Source organism: Mchenga conophoros, linkage group LG18 (assembly GCF_057382185.1).
Source record: "Mchenga conophoros isolate Kocher_MC1m ecotype Shallow Benthic linkage group LG18, M_conophoros_male_GT1.1, whole genome shotgun sequence".
In the NCBI taxonomy this organism is placed as follows: Eukaryota; Metazoa; Chordata; class Actinopteri; order Cichliformes; family Cichlidae; genus Mchenga; species Mchenga conophoros.
Genome location: NC_140543.1, coordinates 6,773,100 through 6,793,256, shown reverse-complemented (window position 1 = coordinate 6,793,256; position 20,157 = coordinate 6,773,100). Strand labels below are relative to the sequence as shown.

The following is a 20,157-nucleotide window of genomic DNA, read 5'->3' as shown; positions in this document are numbered from 1 at the left end:
AGTGGCCCCTAATTGACGAAGCCCGCGGGGTTGGCTGTTAATTAACACCAGTTAGTGGTGAAAGACTGCTTCTTTAAAAGGTCAATATGCCCAACAGTAGAGTGATACGTGTTTAAATGTGAGCAATTTGGTGTCTGCGCGCACTGCTGTCTAGTTTTTTGTGTCGTTTAATGGACAAAAAACACCATTAGCCTTCCTCTAGAAGCAATTTGGTGTTAAAGGGTCGTCATTTTATGTTTCCCAGAATATCTGTATAATAGCAGCCATTTATCTAGGTAGGAAATTTTCTGAACGGCTTTCAGGTCATACAGTTTAACTACACTGCCACTATAAGATTGCTTTGGTTGAATTCTATGCATTTCAGACAGTCGGGTATCTTGGAATAGGAACGGGCCGGTGGTTTGCAAATATTTCTACACACATTGTATTCATATCTGTACAAAATAGCCACAAGGTGATACAACATGTTGCTAATTCTTCTTTTTCTTCTGTTTGGTATCCCATCTACCTGTAGCATGGCATCTACAATCATTTTTTAAGATGGTCTCCACTACATGTGCACATTCAGTTTGCAGTTTGCCTTATATACTGTACCACCATGTATGTTTGCACGTTTCAATAAATCACGGCACCTTTTCCCACTTTTCCTTGAAAATGTGAAGTGAGGAGCTCAAGACTTTTGCACAGCACGCCTCCATCGCTGTATCAGACACTTGGTCTTGTTGCCTCTGAGTTATATCTAGCTCTGTTTTCAAGCAGAGGAAAGTGGTGGTGAATTTGTCCACACAGATGAAACGTTCAGTATGAGAGAATCACTTTTTGTGAATGTATAACTGTAATGTACAGGCGTCAAAAAGTCCCAAAACATACCTAAACTAGTCTCAAGAGATGCACATGTACATGTGCATGTACAGCACAATTTTCATGGTCTGAGCACAGAATCTGAAACTTTGTTATCATTACATTGCAATTGTTTTTCTGGCAGACTTTGAGTTAAATTACGATTGCAAGAGAAACACTTAGTGCTAAAAAAGATGCTCCGTTCTTATGATTGCAAGAAAAACTTTGCAACTTTAGTAGGAGTCAAGCAGGACAGCACAGGACATGTGTCTGCAAACAGCATGGCACAGAGTAATTGGAGGTATGCAGCCAATATCCTGCAGCTCTTCATCTAACAGCTCACTCTAACTGCGTCTTGTTTTTCTTCCATCGCTCCCTGGACATTTTCAAATGATTCATCATCAAAAAATGAACTTTCTACATCAATATTATGATACTTTGTGGATCTCAGCTGGGCAGACTGTTAGATTTGTATTGTTGATTGTCATTTATGCTTAGAAATATTTACTTATATATGCTTAGAGTTTTGTAATTAGTTGTAGATTGGTAGAGGTTTTGATCCTTGATAGTCTGCAAACTTTGTGTGTATTAGACAGCACTTTGGGAGCATGAGAGGTCATACCGTGTCTTATTGTTTTATGGTAGGATTAACGTAGTTGCGTCTGTTCTAGTCTAAGTGCTCTTTGTTTAGATGAACTGCAGGACTTCCTCACCGTGTTATCTAGGATGAACCATCTAGGGTGAGGGGGAGGCTACCCTCTTCCTGACCAAGGATGTTTGACCCTTTGATCAGCAGTCCACACACACACACACACACACACACACACACACACACACACACACACACACACACACACACACACACAGGCAAGGTACTCTTTGTGTGTATGTAGACGTCATATGTTAATGAACTTATGCATATTCATGTAACCTCAATAAAAGAACAGTGGTACGGGAGAACGGACAAGAGCAACTGGGGTCAAGCGAAGGAACGGTGCCTGTCCGGTTCTCTCCCGTGCACGAGAAACATGAAGAAGCTTGCCTACTTGTGTCTTGCTTTGCAGTGTAATTATATTGCCTTCAACGTTCCAGCGGATGGGTTCAAGCTACAAACCTATCACAGACATGGATATTTACAGAGGAGGAGGATTATGTGGAGTGCAGTGTTTCACTAGATGCTGACCTGAAATAAAATAGCCAAACACTTAGTGCTAAAAAAGATGCTCCGTTCTTTTAGCACAGTGTAAAAACCTGGCAATGCCATAGCAAACAACTGGGAAAGTGGAGAAGTTGCACTGTGCTCGGAAAAACCCCTAAGTGTAGTAAAAAGTAGGCATGTGTTCCAGTTCCTTATGTTACAGTGGAAGGCAGCGAATTGTATATATTATTTCAATAAGGTCACTTGCAAGAATTGAACAGGATTTACTTCATGATAAGGGGATTAGGTTCCAATGACCCAACACGACAAAACAAAATTCCAGCAGTGACGAGTTTTTATGCTGTTGGTGAAGACTGAGGATGGATGGAGCTCTGACTGAGGCGTCTGTGAGGTGGAGATGGGGAGGAGGTGGGCTGCAGAAATGAGAGTCTGGGAGGAAGAATGATAGAGAACATGGATTTACACTAGGCTTAGTCTTGCACGCCTTCTTTGAGCTGATTGGTTCAAAGAAGATGTGCACTAACATGATTAGATGAGAGTAATGATGTCAGTACTGAGACTGCCAGTGTGGGAAAGTGGTAGTGATGTAAAGAACAGACAAACACTCTAACGCCTGGGAAAGCAGGCAGATGAGTGATTACACTTCCTCCTTATTGAGCATAAGCTTCACTTTATTTAATTGATGTAGTCCAAACCAAACTAAGAGGTAACAGGCGTCTGTGAGGTTCCCTGCTCATCCTACACAGACATCAAATTGATTGCACAACAGGAACATTTTAAGGTTTTAACTACATATTGAAATACAGTTACTGAAATGCTGATTAAACAATAGTTTTGCAGGACAGATGCCAAATGACTTCCTTTACAATTAGGTTCAGCTTGGGTCGTCCTGACAGGTCACCAACTGGAGTTTTTGGTGTGTTGTGTGTGGCCTTTTTTGGCCTCTGCTGTGGTAATTGCTGCTCCCCTCTTCTTCCACTCTTCTGTGGTTCAGTTTGGGTCTCGACTCTGTGTATCCTGAATTGCCCATTGTGCTTGTGCAATTGTTCATCCATCTCTCTTTTCAGTTTTGGCTCTGCACGGCTTCTCGGTTCACACTCTTCCCTTGCTGTGGTTTTCTGTCTTTCTTGTCTTCAGTAGGGAGTAGAGAGGTACTCGGGAATAATGCGGCACTGTCGTCGCATCAGCTGTCCATCTTCTTTTTGTCATTTTGCATATCAAAGAAAGAAATGGTTGAGCAGGTGTCTGAAAGGGTTCAAAGACCTGAGAACTTAACATTATTTTAACAAAACATAAATAGAAAGTGAGCTTTTATAATTCAAACAAGAGAGGGATTAGGACTAAAACCCTATGGGGGAAATAAACCAATACACATTCACTCACTTAAAAACACTTTGGTAGGTTGGGAATGTCTCATGGACAGAAGTCATACATTTTTTTTGCAGCGTAATTAAACTGAGCTAAAATCAAAGACGTTTTACTTTATAAAGGAAGAGAAATGTTCTGTTTTATTTCTCACTGTTCACTGAAAGTTGAAAAAGGGAAAAAGAATCCAGCGTTTTTCAGGCAGCTGCCAAAAAAGTGTCTTTAATGTAAACTGCAATATGTCTGTGAAGGTTCTGAGTCATCCAAGCCATTGTAGTCTAAGGAGCTGGGAAAGTCCAGATGCTTTTCTGTCCAAGCTCCTTAGTCTTTAATGTAAAGTATGCAGGAGAATTTTGAACATGGGAATACTGATTAAAGTAGTTTACAGGTTTTACTACAGCTCACTGGGGAAAAAGCAAACAGAAAGAAAAAGATGGAAAGCAGCTAAATGATGCCTGTTTTTTATTCGCATCTTTTCTGGTGGCTTATTGTAGCGTTTTCACACATAGTCAGTGTTGTAGTTTTAGAAATACAAGTTTAATGCTGATGAACTGATGAACTCTTCACCTGGATGTTTGGGCTTTGCTGTGTCCAAACAAAGGAATGAATTCTATTTAGATATTAATCTGTTTTACAAATTTGCATATAGTGACATACATATACATTTTTCCTTACTAAACAGAAAGTCTGTGTGCACAGCCAGGGCTGTGTATCTGAGATGTCTTATTTAACACAGAGCCCAGAGTAGAAAAGAAATGTCTGTAACTGTTTCGTGTTCAGAGAAGTCTGAGGTTTGGGCTCATAAGGATTACTCGCACATACACTGACATCAATATTTGAAACCTTGTCCAAGTTTATTTTGGGCAGCAGCCATTGAAACGGTAAGTAGATGACATAAAATAAGGAATAAGAAAATAAGGAATTACATAAGAGTTTCCTTTTTAAATAAGAATACACTAATTATAGAAATTGACATGAGCACGTGTTACAACAGGTAAGGTAATCTACTTTTGAAGATGATCCTTCCACAGAAATCTCTATATTACAAGGTCATCCCACACTAGACAAGTAGTGCCCCGGCTGTCCTTGTGATTTTCACAAAGACTCAAGGTCAAACCATAACATTTTAAAAACCTTTCATTCAGCTGAGTCTATTTAAAATTTCATTAAAATATCAAGACTTCACCAAATAAAGGGGAAAAATATCTTTCTTTGTATGCTTTTCCAGACAGAGTAAAGGTTTTTGTTTATAGTTCCCAAGTGTCGGTTGGATCCGATCTGTCTACAATATACTGGAGATATTGCAGCGAAATGCCATTTAAGCCATATTACACGCTGAAGTGCATCGTGCATCGTGCATGGCTCGCTGTTGCTGCAGTTTGGCAGCACCCGGGCAGCAATCCAGGTTTGAAACTCAGCGGGAAACAAGAATCAAGATTATTTCATGGTAATATAACCTGAGTCACTGTCACTGTAGTTTCATGATTATAAAAACATCTAATTTTGCACTTGGCATCGGACACCAGAGGCACTCACATACTTTTATTTGTATAAATCTACATTTCAATGACTTATTTTAAACTGAAGTCAGTGTTATTATGAAATGCAGAAGAAATGTTGAACAGTTTCCTTATGATTAGCAGATGCAGTGTTCAGAAAAACAAACACTTTTTACTTTTATGAACAAGGATTTGAGTTATGCTACTGCAGCATGGCAAAGCAGCTGTGAGCTAAAAAGGGAAACTTCATGTAACATGGTATGGTCCATTTTATTACATAGAGAAAAAAGACATTCCATCCAACTTCTTGTGCCCTGTGTCACTGGAAAAAAAGAATTCCTAGAAGGGTGGGAACCCTGTGAAGAGGCACAGTTGTGGTTGAGGTAAGGAGGAGTGATGATAAATGGTTTGGGACACGTCTCCTGAACAGGACTGGACCTTCCCTTTCTGACTGAAGTCTGGCATCCTGGCTTCTCGTCAAACAAACACTCTTTGATGTTCTTGCCGAAAGAAGCCAGTGGAAGAAATTCAACCTACAGCATCTTTTTCTGAGGAAACAAGATAACAGCGCAAACAGAGAGAGAGAGACGAAAAGAGAGAGGCAGGGAGTGGGAGCCTGTGACGGACCATGTATGGTCGGATTTCATTTGTTTTTTCTTTTGTAATGCAACAGATACTAAAATCTTTCAAACAAGAATAAATGTTGCTCGCTTTTCTCCTCCAGCACTAAGGGTATAATGGGGTTCTACAAAACACAAAGGCCTTATTGCATCACATCTGTGCTCAAACACAAAGACCCATATTTTATCCACCAAAAAATCAGACCACAAATGAACAGAATGTTAAAATTAGACTGTAAATAATAATTTTGTGCTTCGTGATCACGCAGGAGGAGAGAGACCAGACACATTTCTGCATGAAACCCACCTGCTTCTTTGTAATCAGTTACATGTCCACAACAACACATTTTGTGTAAATTTTCTGGTATTGTTGTTTCATTATTTACTTTATAATTCTGTTAGAATTTCCTGGTGTTTTTCACGTTCTTTCCTGAAACACTAAACTGTGTTACACCTCCCACTTCTTGTGGGTTAAACTAATGTCTAAGACATCACTTTTGTCAGTTTTTCATTCTTGTACAAATAATTCGTTGCAGGAATTTGTCCTTGGGTCTTTGCTTTTATGAAACTTTCGCTAGATTGAAGGAAAAAAGGTCAAATCGCCTGTCACTGCTTCCTTTTTCTAAATTACAGAGTAAAAGGAATTTGACCCAGTTAATTAACGCTGACACATTACAAGCCATTTTGCAATCCATGCTGAAAGCAGGTCAGGAGGTTACAGAGAATACAGACCACATGTACTGCAGAGAATAAAATAACTGCCAAACAGCAGTGGGTGATAAACACACCACATAAAGTACAATAGAGTAGAAATAAAATACTTTCAGATCTTTTCTTCTCTTTGTTCTTTACTCATGAAGTTTATTCAACAAATTATTCAAATTATCTTTTGCTTCATTGTTTATTTCCCTTGGTGCCGCCATGACGTTGATTTGAGTTTGCTGTGAAGTACAAACAGTCAAGTCCACTATAAGATGCAGTGAAATAAGTTCTGATGCTTAGTGCTGGTTAAAATGCTTCCAACTGAATGTCAGCAAAATTAGCATTAGTATATTAGGGATGACATGCCAGCTTACCAGAAGCAAGACCAGTACATCACCCCCTGGTGGCTGGCAGCATTATAGATCAGAAATCCCTTCCTCCATGGCTGTGTTGCCTGTTGCTTTGACAGTCACTAGTGGACCAAACTCCTGTTGCCTTGGTAACTTTTTAAAGCATTGAACCTGTCATATATCTGGGAACAGTAATCTTTGCTATCATTTGGTATTTTCCCACCCATTTTGGGTTGCCAACAGTGATTTCGTCCATTTTTGTAATTGTCTATTGTTTCACATCGCTGCTACCCACCTGCAGTTTTCCTGTTTTTAGGGTGAAATGTCTATTAATGTGTCGTCATTAAGTAACTGAGTCAAATTCCCCTTAAGCAGTGACTCAGAATAATAATAATAATAATAATAATAATAATAATAATAAGTTTATTTATAAAGCACTTTCAAACAAAGTGCTGTACAGCTATTTGAAAATAAAGAGATAAATAAATAAAAGCAACACATAGCAATACAAGTTAAAAACACAATAACAAGTTAAAAACATAATAAAAATTTAAAAACAGTGAACAAGTAGGTCTTCAATCAGCTTTAAAAACCTCCACAGAGCATGTCTGTCTAATATCTTCAGGGAAGTTGTTCTACAAAAATGGGGCACGAGAAGAAAACCCCACACTCTTCAATAGTCTTTTATAGTCTTCTGGCTCTAAGAACTTTTAAAAGGCCAGAATCCTGGCCTTTTAAAAGTTCTTAGAGGACAGGATGGAACATAAAGGTGCAAAAGGTCGGGGAGGTATGAAGGCGCCAAACCATTTAAAGAATTGGAAGTGAGCAGCAGGACCTTAAAATCTGCTTGAACCTGACAAGGTAGCCAATGAAGGAATTTTAGTTCAGGGGTAATGTGCTTAAATTTTCCAGTTTTAGTTAAAATGCGAGCAGCTGCATTTTGCAACATCTGTAAACCTCTAAAACCTTTCTTTGGTAGCCCAGAAAGGAGAGCATTACAATAATCGATATGTGAAGACACACATGCATGGAGAAGAACCTCTGCAGTGTCGCTAGATAAAACAGATTTTGGCAATGTTCCTTAAGTGATAAAAGGTGGTCTTTGTTGTCTCTTTTACATGACATTTGAACGACAGTACCCTGGCGAACCACACGCCTAAGTTTTTAACCTTGTCCCTGCAATTTATGACATAGTCACCAATTTTCAAGATAAAATTTTGAGACAAGTATTGAAATTTTTGTGGCCGGTGTCAATCAACTCTGTCTTATCAGTATTTAGAAGCAGGAAGTTATTTGATAACCAGCCCCTAATTGCCGATAGACACAGAGATAGATACTGACTACGTTTTACTACTAAACATGGAATAACAAATAACAACAACAACATGTTGGGGGGTGTAGCTACTTGATTCATATCGGAAACCTGATTTGTTTCATACAGTTAATATCTCGTAGTCCTGAGTACTTTATGTTGACATTTGGGGTTTTGTTAATATTTTGCGTCTTTGCTCTAGTCTTGACTTAACTGTTTTTCCCATGACTATTTGTAGTGTTGCAGAGTTTCAGTTTTTTGACCCTGTTTTTTTGCTGTATATAATCAATAGAAGTATTATTAGCATTTCCCCCAGTGTTTCCTGCATGCGCTGTCTTCTGTCTTGTCTCTCTGTTTCTGCCGGTTCGCCTGCCTCTGTTATTTAAAATTATTGTAATATTTAATTTAGAGTTTCAGCAAATTAAAACAGTGTAAATGTCATGTATCTCTCAGTTTAGCTCAGTACACACAACCACAGTCATTGGGAACACTGCGGACTCGACAGTTGTCCAGATGTTGATCACTGCATCCCACAATATGGAGGCTAAACCAAAGAAGGTCCTGGCTAAATGGCTGGCTGTCCACAGAGAGCTGTTCACAGACAGGACTGCAAGTCACAGTCCTTGATTCTGGAGGAAGAGTGGTAAAGCAGTGGAAGAGATATTTGGGCCCCGGACTTTAAACATTCCTAGTTGTCAGCTGGTGTTGATGGTGGCCGGGTCGTTGTGTTTTATCTGAAGTCAGTACATTCATCTACCGTGACATTTTAGAGCACGTCATGATTCCCTCTGCTTACAAGCTTTATGGAGATGGACATTTCCTTTTCCTGCAGGGTGTAGTACCTGCATTCAGTGCCAAAGTTATCGCAACATAGTTTGTTGACTATAATGTTACTGAACCCATGAAAAATCTATGGATTATTGTCAAGAGGAAAATAAGAAACACCTGACAAACATACAGAAAAGCTAAATGCTACAATAAAAGTAAACTTCAATACCTTCTTAGCTTTGACACAAGCTGATCACCTCCATGTGATGCCACACTAATACAGTAATGAATAATTAATGATAAAGGAGCCCAACCAACTACTCAATATATATGAATGTACTTTTCAGTATACTCAGTATTCTTCCTGAATAACTGGAAAAAACTAAATCTTTTAACCTTTTCCCATTTTTGATATGAAGGAAAAAGCGTTTTCTTTGTTGTTGTTTTTTCTTTTTTTTGGCCTGTCCCATTTGGTTCTTTAGCCATCAGAATTGTTGTCTGAAGACCAACAAGGATACCCAATGGATTTACTTTGCCAAATGGATCATCGTGGCATTGCCGTATTGGTCCATTTGATCGACCTTTGTTTTTATTATTTATTATATTTTATTTTCAGATGTTACAGACGGGACAGACATGAGTGAGAGATAGGAAAGGGAGAAAGAAAGAGGAAGGAAAGGAAAAACAGAAGGGGAGAGGGACAGTGAGAAAGGGGGGGAGAAAAAAAATAAAAATCTTTGTTTTCTTTGTTAAATCATCCGTTCTTCAGCCTTGTCAGCTTTTCCAACTCGGCCCTTAACTTTTGTCAGTTTCCTTCTTCCTCAGTTTTTAAGGTTAGGTTAGTCTGTTGGATTCATAGGTTCTCCTGCCAGTTTTGTGCAAACCCTTTTGTTCCTGCCTTTTGTTAGTTTTGTTGTTGAGTGTTTCAAGCATTCGAGATTAGATTCTTCCTCCTGTGTATGGTTATGGTCCTCACCACGTCTTTAGCTAAGTTTAGGGTATGGGGTAGGGCTTCAGTTTCTCTTACAAATGTATGGATCAAACTGTGCACCAGTTCATGTGAGCTGATGACAAGTGCAGATTCTAAAAATCACAGAGTCTAAATTAGTTTTCAGTTTTAAATTTTGGTGCCTTTTTTCCTGACACGGAGAACAACTTAGCTGTGAATTGAAACACCTGTCCTCCATTGTGTTCATATATTTTGGCTACTGTTGTGTGACCGCAGCTTCATCCTGTTCACTTGTTATTCATGACCCGTTTTGGGTCACGAATAGTGCAGCTGAATCGCCCATTGTGTTGTCCTGCCTCTCTCACTCTGTCTCTATTAATCCCGTGCTCTCTCCACCACACCCCCTCTTGTCACTAACGTCCTCTTTTTCATTTGATTTAGACACAAATCTTCCTCAGAGCAAATTTGATATCATCAGATCTACAGTTTTTAATAAAGTTGAAATAATAATAAAAGCAGTCAGCATTAGATTAAGTTTGAATTTAATAGAATTATTGTTTCTGTAATATGATATATTATCTTAACTCTTATCTTGTCTAAGGTTTCTCTAAAACAGAACAGAAATAATGCTACAAATTGGGGTTCCTTATAAATAAACAAATAAACAAACAAACACAAATAAGTACAACACATGTGAAGCATGCAAATATCAGGAATGGTAACACTGATATGGTAAATCATTCCTTATTGAGCTAGTTTGGAATTTCCCAGGAATAAAGCACATCTTATCTTATCTTCAAATTAAACACACACTTAGTCAGTACTTGTGTCTACGCCAAATTTCAAAACACTGATTTGTTTAAAGCACTTTTATCATTGTTTATTCAGCCACATACTGTGTATGTTTCTGTCCAGAATTTCTGTTAAATCAAAGTGATTTATTGTGATTACACTTGCCTGCAGTTTGACAGCTGTTGATGCAGGATTGCCAACTCTCACATTTTTGGTGTGAGACACCGAGTGTTAGGTTCTGTCTCACGCTGCCCAAACAAATCTCCCTTTGAATAGAGTCATTTCATCTAAAACTGGAAAACGTTCCCATCTGACCCTCAAGAATTATGTGATTATTTTTCTGTTGCTTTAGTATTTGTAATAAAAAACATGTAAGTGTTACTTACATAAAAGACCTCAAACTACATAAAAGTGCATTGGAAATCATCAGTTATTTTTGATTTTTCATAATTCAGCAACACAACGGATAGTTATATTTAAGCTCTATAAATAAGATTTCATGGCTGAGCACCTGATTCCAAGCCTTACATCATCTGGCATTATGCTAAGCATCAGATGCAACAATGTGAAGCATGCTGCCACGCACTTTAGAGCAGTGGAGAATGGAGTGACAATCGTGCTTCTCCATTTGACAGTCCAAAGATGAGTCTGGGTTTGGTGGATGCAAAACTTGTCTGACTGCACTTGTTCCAAGCGTAAAGTTTGGTGGATGGGGGATCATGATGTGGGGTTGTTTTTTGGGAGTTCATGCTCCCAACTTTGTGGGAACAGATTGGAGATGGCTCATTTCTGTTCCAACATGACTGTGCCCCAGTGCAAAAAAACAAGGTCCATAAAGCTGTGGATGAGCATGACAGGCTTGACCTCAACCCCAAGACTGCGAGCCATCCAGTAAACACACTCCTAACCCCTGTGGAAAAGCTTCCCAGAAGAGTTGAAACTGTTATAGCAGCAAAGGGTGGGCTGATATATTAAACCTTGCAGATTAAGAGTGGAATGTCACTCGAGTTCACATGCACATGAAGGCAGACGAGCAAATACTTTTGGCAATGTAATATGCTTCACAATCTTCACCTCAATTTGAGGCCCAGTTTAGTGATATGTTAAGGATGATATACATGCATTAATAATTTAACAAAAGCTCTTTTCCCCCCTTTGTCTGCAGCTGGTCTTCTACGTGGTCGTGCAGACGTTGTACACTCTGGGTCACAGTCTGTCTTTAATTGCCCTCACTACAGGGTGCGCTATCCTCTGCCTATTCAGGTAAGACTGAATACTAAAATATAATTAAATCAGAAAATTAATTCCAGTATTCCTGGAAAGCCGGTCAGTGTAATATGATAATTTAATTTGATTTTAAGTGAACAAGCGCAGCTTTATGGCTATTTGTTCACATATTTGTATGTGTGGACACATATTTGCAAAACAAAACAAAAACAGAACTGTGAGGACATTTCTTTCATGTTAGCTATTATTTTAACTTAATATTAGATTCAAGTTTAGAGAAGGTTAAATTCACCTCAAAAAGCCACTGACTTTGGCTCTAAAGTATTATGAAGTTTAGCAGTTTATGGAAAATCACATATATAAAACTGTACATATTTGGTATAAATGTGTAATTTCTATAGAAAAAAGTTACAAAGAATACTTAATAAAATGTATTCACATACAGGGATAGATTTTTTCATGTGTTGAAATGACTCTAAGACAGTCACATTGTCCAAGCCAATCAAGAAGATAAAGAATCATTCTCTTGGTGTGACATATAATCACATGTGCTCGTGTGTGATTGGCTTGTACATTTTTGGATCTCAATGAATTGCTTTCAAATGAAACCATGCAACTGTTTGGAAGGAGCCGTTTGCGTGTGGATTCTTTCTGTGACGAGTGGCTTCATAATACAATGAATGAAAGGGCCAAACAAAAGCAAATGAGTTAATTGTGTGAACCAGTGCAGTTTGTACCAAGCTAGCATAATGCTGTTTGTTATTAATGGTTTCAGCATCTTCAGGCTCTAACTGTAGCATCTTTATTTAACATTTACTTCACTATGCTACATTTCTTTCATTACCAACATGTGTGCAGGAAGCTCCACTGCACCAGAAACTACATCCACCTCAATCTCTTCTTCTCCTTCATTCTGAGAGCCGTGGCGGTGTTGGTGAAAGACGACATCCTCTTCAACCGAAACTCGCACTGCTCAAACCAGCCATCACTGGTGAGGTCACCACCTCTGTCCTCAGCGAGCAGAGTCATATCCCGAGGGAAGCCAACAATGCAGCACTGAGTATAGAAAGCTACACACTCATGTGTTAACAGCAGAACTGTCACAACGGGAAAAATGTTTCAGCGTAAAGCCTGACAAAGTTTAAAGCATGAAATAATAAATGGGAATTAGGTCTGCATGCTTCAGATATGAAATTAACATCTCAAACTGTCAAACGTTCTGCTGTGACAGTTTGTTCTTCAGATTCAAGTAATCATTTTCTGAAGGTGGCTCTGCAGAATTTCCTGGCAGTTAGCCCATTCATGTGTTCGGTGAGACAGCAGCCAGTCACGCATGCTCCCTATCTGCTTAGCTGAGAGGGCCAGTAGCCTGCATGCTTTCTGGTCCTAAAACTGTGGAAGCATGCGGAACATCAAGGAAGAAGTGTGGACAAGAAGAAAAAAAAGCTTTACTGCATGCACCACTGAGCAGCTTTCATTAAACGCACGAGGAGTTAGGTTGTAATCTGGTACCCAGTCCTCCTAATACACCCGGGATATACAGTGAGCCACACAAACATGGGAGCAAATCCAAAAGCCTGAAAATCCTTAAAGCTTCCGTGGGGCAAACTGTGCACCATCTTCACTGCGTAATAGACACTTTTGTGCTGAGTGAGTGAGCAAGAGTATGTGAAACGGTGCCCTAGTGTTACACTGTTGTTTTTATAAGTTACCCAGCACTGATGTGTATAGAAAAGCCTGCATTGCTGCCCAGTTTCATTGCCAAAGCATTGATAATACAATGTTGTCAAAGCTACAGGTGTCTCACAGATACTCGGTATCCCTGGCATTGGTGCTCTGGTGTATACAATTATGGTTATAGTCCGGGTGCTCTAACCTTGCATCCATGTGCTCCTTGGATAGTAGGATTTCCCATTTTGGAATGAGATTCTTCCGACTTTGTTGCGTTAGTACACTTTAAAAAATTGGAACATGAAAATAACCTGGACATTACAAAGACAAGGATATTGTATTTTACCGGGTGCTTTGCCTGATTTATTAGAATTACTATAAACTAGATCATTCTATTTGGATAGCAATGAACTGTTATGACCTAAAACCATATTACAATGCACAGTCAACATTTGAATAAATTTGTGGCACTGATCTAATTTTTCATGCAATCAACCAAATATTTATCTGCAATGTTTTAGTGTGGCATCAGTAACTCTGCAACTTTTTTGTTATTGCCTATTTTCCATGTTCCTTTTCCCACTTGAGTGATGTTAATGTCACTAATCAAGGTGATTAGCAACACAGGGGCACCACAGGGGACTGTCCTCTCCCCCTTCCTCTTCACCCTCTACACCACAGACTTCAGCCACTGCACAGAGACCTGCCATCTTCAGAAGTTTTCTGATGACTCTGCGGTGGTTGGATGCATCAGCAGGGATGATGAGACAGAGTACCGGGCTGTGGTCGACTCCTTTGTCACGTGGTGTGAGCAGAATCATCTGCAGCTCAACGTGGCAAAGACCAAGGAACTGCTCGTGGACTTCAGGAAGACCAGGAAACACTTGACCCCTGTTTCAATCCAGGGGGTCAGTGTTGACATTGTGGAGGACTATAAATACCTTGGAGTACACATTGACAATAAACTGGACTGGGCTAAAAACACCACAGCACTTTACAGGAAGGGCCAGAGTCGTCTCTATTTTTTGAGGCGACTGAGGTCCTTCAACATCTGCCAGAAAATGCTGAGGATTTTCTATGAGTCTGTGGTGGCCAGTGCGATCCTCTATGCTGTTGCATGCTGGGGGAGCAGGCTGAGGGTCGCAGATGCCAACAGACTTAATAAACTGATCCGTAAGGCCAGCAATGTTGTGGGGATGGAGCTGGACTCCCTCAAGGTGGTGTCGGAGAGGCGGATGCTGTCCAAGATAAAGACAATGTTGGATAACACCTCCCACCCACTCCATGACATGCTGGTCAGTCACAGGAGCTCGTTCAGTGAGAGACTGAGATTACCGAAAAGCACCACTGAACGACACAGGAAATCATTCCTGCCTGTGGCCATCTCCCTGTACAACGCATCCACTTAACACACTGTTGCTGCTACAACTACACATGTTTCTTTTCCAAATATTTATTTATAAGTGACTTATGTATGTATGTATGTATGTATATATATGTATATATTGTACTATTCTTAGTTAGCGTATTGTCTGTCTTATTCTTAATGTTGGTTTAAAATGGAGCACTGTAACAAAAAATAATTTCCCCCAGGGATCAATAAAGTATTCTGATTCTGATTCTGATTTTTCCCAGGCTGACATGACCAACTCCAATTTTAGACCTACTCCAAGTATGTTTACTGCAGGTCTTTCATTCTGCAGGGCTGATGTTGCACAAGGGGTGTTTTTCTCCAGAAATTATGCAAAGGAGTATGCCTTACTGAGTTTTCTGTCTGGCAAACTTGGCACTTAAACTGCCACCTCCGAACCTTCTATGGCGATGCAAACTTTCTCTGCCTCTAGATGAAGTCTGTTATCGCTAATATTTCTGTCAATGCAAAAAGCACCAAATGCATTTGACAGGATAACAACAGTCATACTCTTGGATTAGAACACGATGGATATTTCACCGATCTGCGCCATTACCCGTTGCTTCATTTCAATACGTTATAAATCCCGACTTAGGAAGATCGCAGCTTGTTCAGAGCAGTGTGGCGGGCAAAAGATAAAGGACAAAATTTGCAACCTGTTTCTGTTATTTATGTATGTATCTATGCTCACTGATGCGCTTTACACAGACTGATAAACACACTAGCTTTAAAACAGAAACACCACAAAAGTATCATCCAGTTATACCTTCATGAAGGCGGGTTTTAATTCATGACTGTTGTATTAGTTTCAGCTAATAAACTGACAGCAGAAAGCTGACATCTGATCCTCTCCTTGCCTCAGTAGCTGCCTGACTCTTCCCTCATGACGTTCCTCCTCCACTCACCCTCATTGTCAGGGCACTCTGACCTTTATGCACTCATCTGCTCGGTGCTTGTGACGTCATAATCTGCTCTGGGTGAACTCTCTGACAGATCCAGTGGAAAAATGGAAATCTATACCCACATATCAGAATACTAAGTATAAATACATGATTATCCTACACTGTGCTCATGGTTACAATTAACCACATACAGTCAGCGATGTACAGTCAAGGCTGATATTATATAGTTTAAGTATACACAAAGCCTATTTAACATCTTTGTACTCTTTCTGTGTTCTCTTTAGGTGGGATGTAAAGCCAGCCTGGTGTTTTTCCAGTATTTCATTATGGCCAACTTCTTCTGGCTGCTGGTGGAGGGTTTGTACCTCCACACTCTGCTGGTTGTCATTTTCTCTGAAAATCGACACTTTATTGTCTACATGTTCATCGGCTGGGGTAGGTACATTTTCTTATTCTTTATTTGATTTTGAGTCAAATGGCCACGTGGGAGCTTTCACTCTGTTATAGCTGCAGGTTTAGCAGCTTATTTATGATTTTGAATAGATATCACAGCTCTCATTACTTTAGGCAGCTATTTAAGCAAATAAGTCAAATGTTTTTTTTCCTCAAATTCAACTATACCGTGCTACATTTGTTATCCTACGGCATCAAACTTGATATAAGCTACTCGATGGTAATGGAAAGCCAGCCAATCTGAGTCGAGTCGTGGCGAGGCGATCCTATTAGGTACTAATGGAAAAGTTGCATAATAACTGAACTGAGCCTTTTTGCTGCTGCCTTCTTGGTATTTTAAAACCAGATGTTAGAAAAGATTAGGTCTGACTGAGAAACTGTCATGGTAATCCCCATGGGACATCTTTTCCCAAACAGAGGATTTCTCCCCTGCTGGTTGTTAGTTTCCAGAAGCAATGTTCATCTTTTATTTCCATTTTTCCTCCTCTGAAAGACAGTATAACACCGTCTAGTTTTGAGCTTGAGATGGAATTTATCAACAAACAATTAAAAGCCTTAATATACACTGAAGCAATCTGTTTAGAGTCTTAATACATGGATGGAACTCACATTACTTTACTCAGAAAGATTAAATCGTAACTAGCAATAAAAAAAATAAGAAATGCAAACACGATGTGATAATATTTTCTATACTTCATGGTTGTTGACAGGAATCCCCACTGTGTTTGTGTCTGCGTGGGTGATAACGAGGATTTATCTGGAAGACACGGGGTAAGTGTAACAATCAGAGAGTGAGTTATCACCATAGAAACGCGATCCAGGTTTGTTATTTATGAACTATATAAAGTCTGTTAAACATACATGGATTATATTTTACTAAATAGATTTACATTCTGACTGAATGTCTGTCTGCAATTTGTTTTTCTTCAAGTTGACATGTGTCTATGTGTCATGCTCTCTCTGGAGCTGTTTATTATATTCTCCTTTAAAGGTTGACAGAAGTTAGGCAGCTCCAGTTACATTAAAGAGAGGCATGCATTGGTATTCAACAGCCACTGCCTCTGTTTTTTCGTTAGGGCCTCAAATTGCATTTTATTGATTAGACTGTTATTCATTACCATGCAGGAAGGGGCCCAGTTTTTCAATTAATAAGAGAAATATCTCACATGTCAAAGTGCACTTTATTGGATAATTTAGCTGACAGGGTTTGCTTTGAGATGTCATCACAGGAACCTGGTGGCGTTTGGCTTTTGTTGCACGTTATTGCAACTGGCACTGCAGCTCATTATCTATGAGTCATGCCGTGTAGGCGAACTATAAAAACAAGCTTCTGAAACAAGTCTATAACAATTACTGAGGCAGGGTCTGATAGCAAAGGACAGTAAGGACATCACTCCAGAGTGTGAGGAGAATGATAATGAAATTTGTTAAGTTTTAAGTTCATTACCAAAGCCAAGAAGAAGACTGAGACTAAGTCACAACAGTGAGTCATTTAGTTTCCTTGACTTTTATTTTATTGAACCATACCATCCAAATATCCAGAAAGCTTAAATATTTAATTGTTAGGACAATCTGTCATATTTAAATGTGTCATTTTACCCCCAAAGACACGCTGACCTTAAGAGAGTGAAGAGTTTGACCCAAATGAACAAAATGGTTTTGGTCATAAGAACCATAAGAACATATACATTTTGTAAAAATACTCAGTATTTGTGGCATGCAATGGAGTCCATTGTGAAGATTTTAATGGTCTGATTATGGGAGTGTTAACATTAATAATAAAGTGATAAAGATGGAAAGAAACTGTACCATGCAGTATTGGTCCTGATGGACCGCAGCCTCCTGCCAGAGGATGTGATTGAAGGGAGGAGGAGTTGGAGTATCCCAGCACTGACTTCAGAGTTTAGGTTTCCTCAGCTGCTGCAGGAGGTGCATCCTCTGCTGTGGTCTTGTAATGAGGGAGCTGATGTTTTGCCTCAACTTTGAAGTCTTCATCTCCCAAGACCTACAGTATCCAACAGGCAGTCATGCAGGCTTATGTTGGGCATGGGATCCTCCTGAAGTCCCCAATCATCCCCACTGATTTAACAGCACAGAGCTCCTGGCTGTTGTCTCTAAATTGGTCATATGGTTGTCAGTGCACCCTCACACATATCCTTGAGATGAGTTTGATGAGGGTGGTGTCTATTGTGAACTTCGGGAGTTTGACAGACTGGTGACTGGAGGTGCAGCGGTTGGTATGCAAGGAGAAAAGCAGGGGAGAGTGTACACAGCCTTGGGGAGATCTGTTACTAAAGATCTGAGAGTCTGATAGGAATTAAAGTCTACAGAAATAACCAGACATAAGTTACTGGAGGTCTATGTGCTGGAGGATGAAGTGCAGTGCCAGGTTAACAGCATTGCCTAATTGGGGTACGGTTGTGGTGGTGGTGGTGGGGATTTGAGACACGTCTGTAGTCATTCAGGATTGTGATCTATCTAAAAGAACCTTGAGATTTCAAACTTGTACCTTTTTACATAGGTGAAATCAAAAGAGATTGATTGGCACATTGGGGGCTCAGTTATAATATTGACACTGTCACTATAAACTGGAATGTTTATTAGCTGATCTACGCCCCACGTAAAGGTTTGGACTTTAAGTGAAGGTCACAGGATTGCCTGCAGCAGAAATGAGCTTCATTAGTAGAGATCAAACATAGAGTTAGAATTATGTTTTCTCACTTCAGAAAAGGAGTCAGTAAGATGGGGTCTATTACCATCTGGCTTCCTCCAAATTTGTAGATAAATTACTAGTGCTCAAGTTAAGCAGTGAAGACCAGGTTCTTTCCATCTTATGGTACTTTTTGCAGTGATTCAACATTTATTGCTCCACTAGCACTTCCTCTGTTTTTTAAAATGCCCATTTTTTTATTACTGTTATATATAATATTTACATAACTATTAAATTCATATTTTTGTGTGACCTTCAGGTGCTGGGAAACAAATGACCAACCCATACCCAACTGGGTGATCAACGGACCAATTGGATTCTCCATTATGGTAAGCCATTGCTTTCATTTTTACCTGCAGATTTTGCGTATTGGTTAAAAAAGCATTCAGTTGCCTAAAAGGAAAAACTGGTTGATTAGAAAAAACAAATACTGAAAACATAAAGTGGAAAACAAATAAGTCCGTCATGTGAAACAATATCTGTCTTTGACCTTATTCACATTTTTTTAATCTGGCTTTGGACTATAATACAAAACCCTTTAGAAACCTATGGCAATGTTTCAGATCTCACTAGTACGATTTTCTAAATTCCCACTGATACATCCATATATTTTTCAAATTATTCCATAACATTCTACAGAAATGATCTGTATTTAAAGTACATAGTCTTTTAAAATCGGTCCTTTTCCAATTTCAGCTACACGTGAAGAAAAATAAAATGTATCAAGAAGACAGCGAACAGCATTACCGGATGATATTACAGTTGTTTCTCCCGGTATATTTCACTAAAGTGTTAGAGTTTGTGAGCCTTTTGATTTTAAGATCTTTTAAAACCTGAAAGAAAGTCTTAAATAAGTTCATACTCATGACCAAGCGTTCTGTGTAATGTCCAAAAACAGCAGTGTGATGTGTTAGTACCTCATGTCTCAAGGTGTTAACTTCATAGGAATTCCCGCTGAGTGCATTCCTGCTGCCCTGCTGAGTGACAGCCCACCATAATCTCTTTCATCCTTTAAAGGCATACATGGATATAATATGGCCCGAGGGACAGAGGTGGCTCACAGACCATTTTATCCACTCTACAACATCCTAAAGGATAATAAATCAGCTTCCCTCCCTCAAATTTTTTAAATCAGTATGTCTCAGGCATCAGTGACCTACAGCATGCAGTGCTTTGTATCAGCCAACTGCAAAGATGTAGCCTAACTTAAATGTTCATATATATTCATAATATTTTAACTGCGACCAGTACCCATGTTATATGGTTGTAGGGTGCAGGGCAATTTCTGAGTACAGCACAGTCAATTTTCTGGGACGTCCACCCCTGAGAAGATTGCGGCATATTGTTAACACACAAATACACCAGACCAACAAAGTAGCAAAACTTCTGTTTTTATAGATGTGGTCAGACCAGCTGGCAGATACTTA

The 20,157-nt window shown here is 39.4% G+C and overlaps 1 protein-coding gene across 2 annotated transcripts in view; it reads left to right on the top strand.

Annotated features, from left to right (window-relative positions):
- LOC146553111 (vasoactive intestinal polypeptide receptor 2-like) overlaps positions 1–20,157 on the top strand; it is a 76,154-nt gene that overhangs the window by 46,303 nt on the left and 9,694 nt on the right. For both annotated transcript variants that reach the window (XR_014889504.1, XM_085254541.1), the window contains exons 5-9: positions 11,522–11,619; positions 12,442–12,574; positions 15,852–16,002; positions 16,731–16,791; positions 18,990–19,059. Coding sequence is in view for 1 of the 2 variants with exons in the window: in XM_085254541.1 (XP_085110667.1) it covers positions 11,522–11,619; positions 12,442–12,574; positions 15,852–16,002; positions 16,731–16,791; positions 18,990–19,059 (513 nt within the window). In the remaining variant the exon portion in view is untranslated. The remainder of the gene's footprint in view (positions 1–11,521; positions 11,620–12,441; positions 12,575–15,851; positions 16,003–16,730; positions 16,792–18,989; positions 19,060–20,157) is intronic.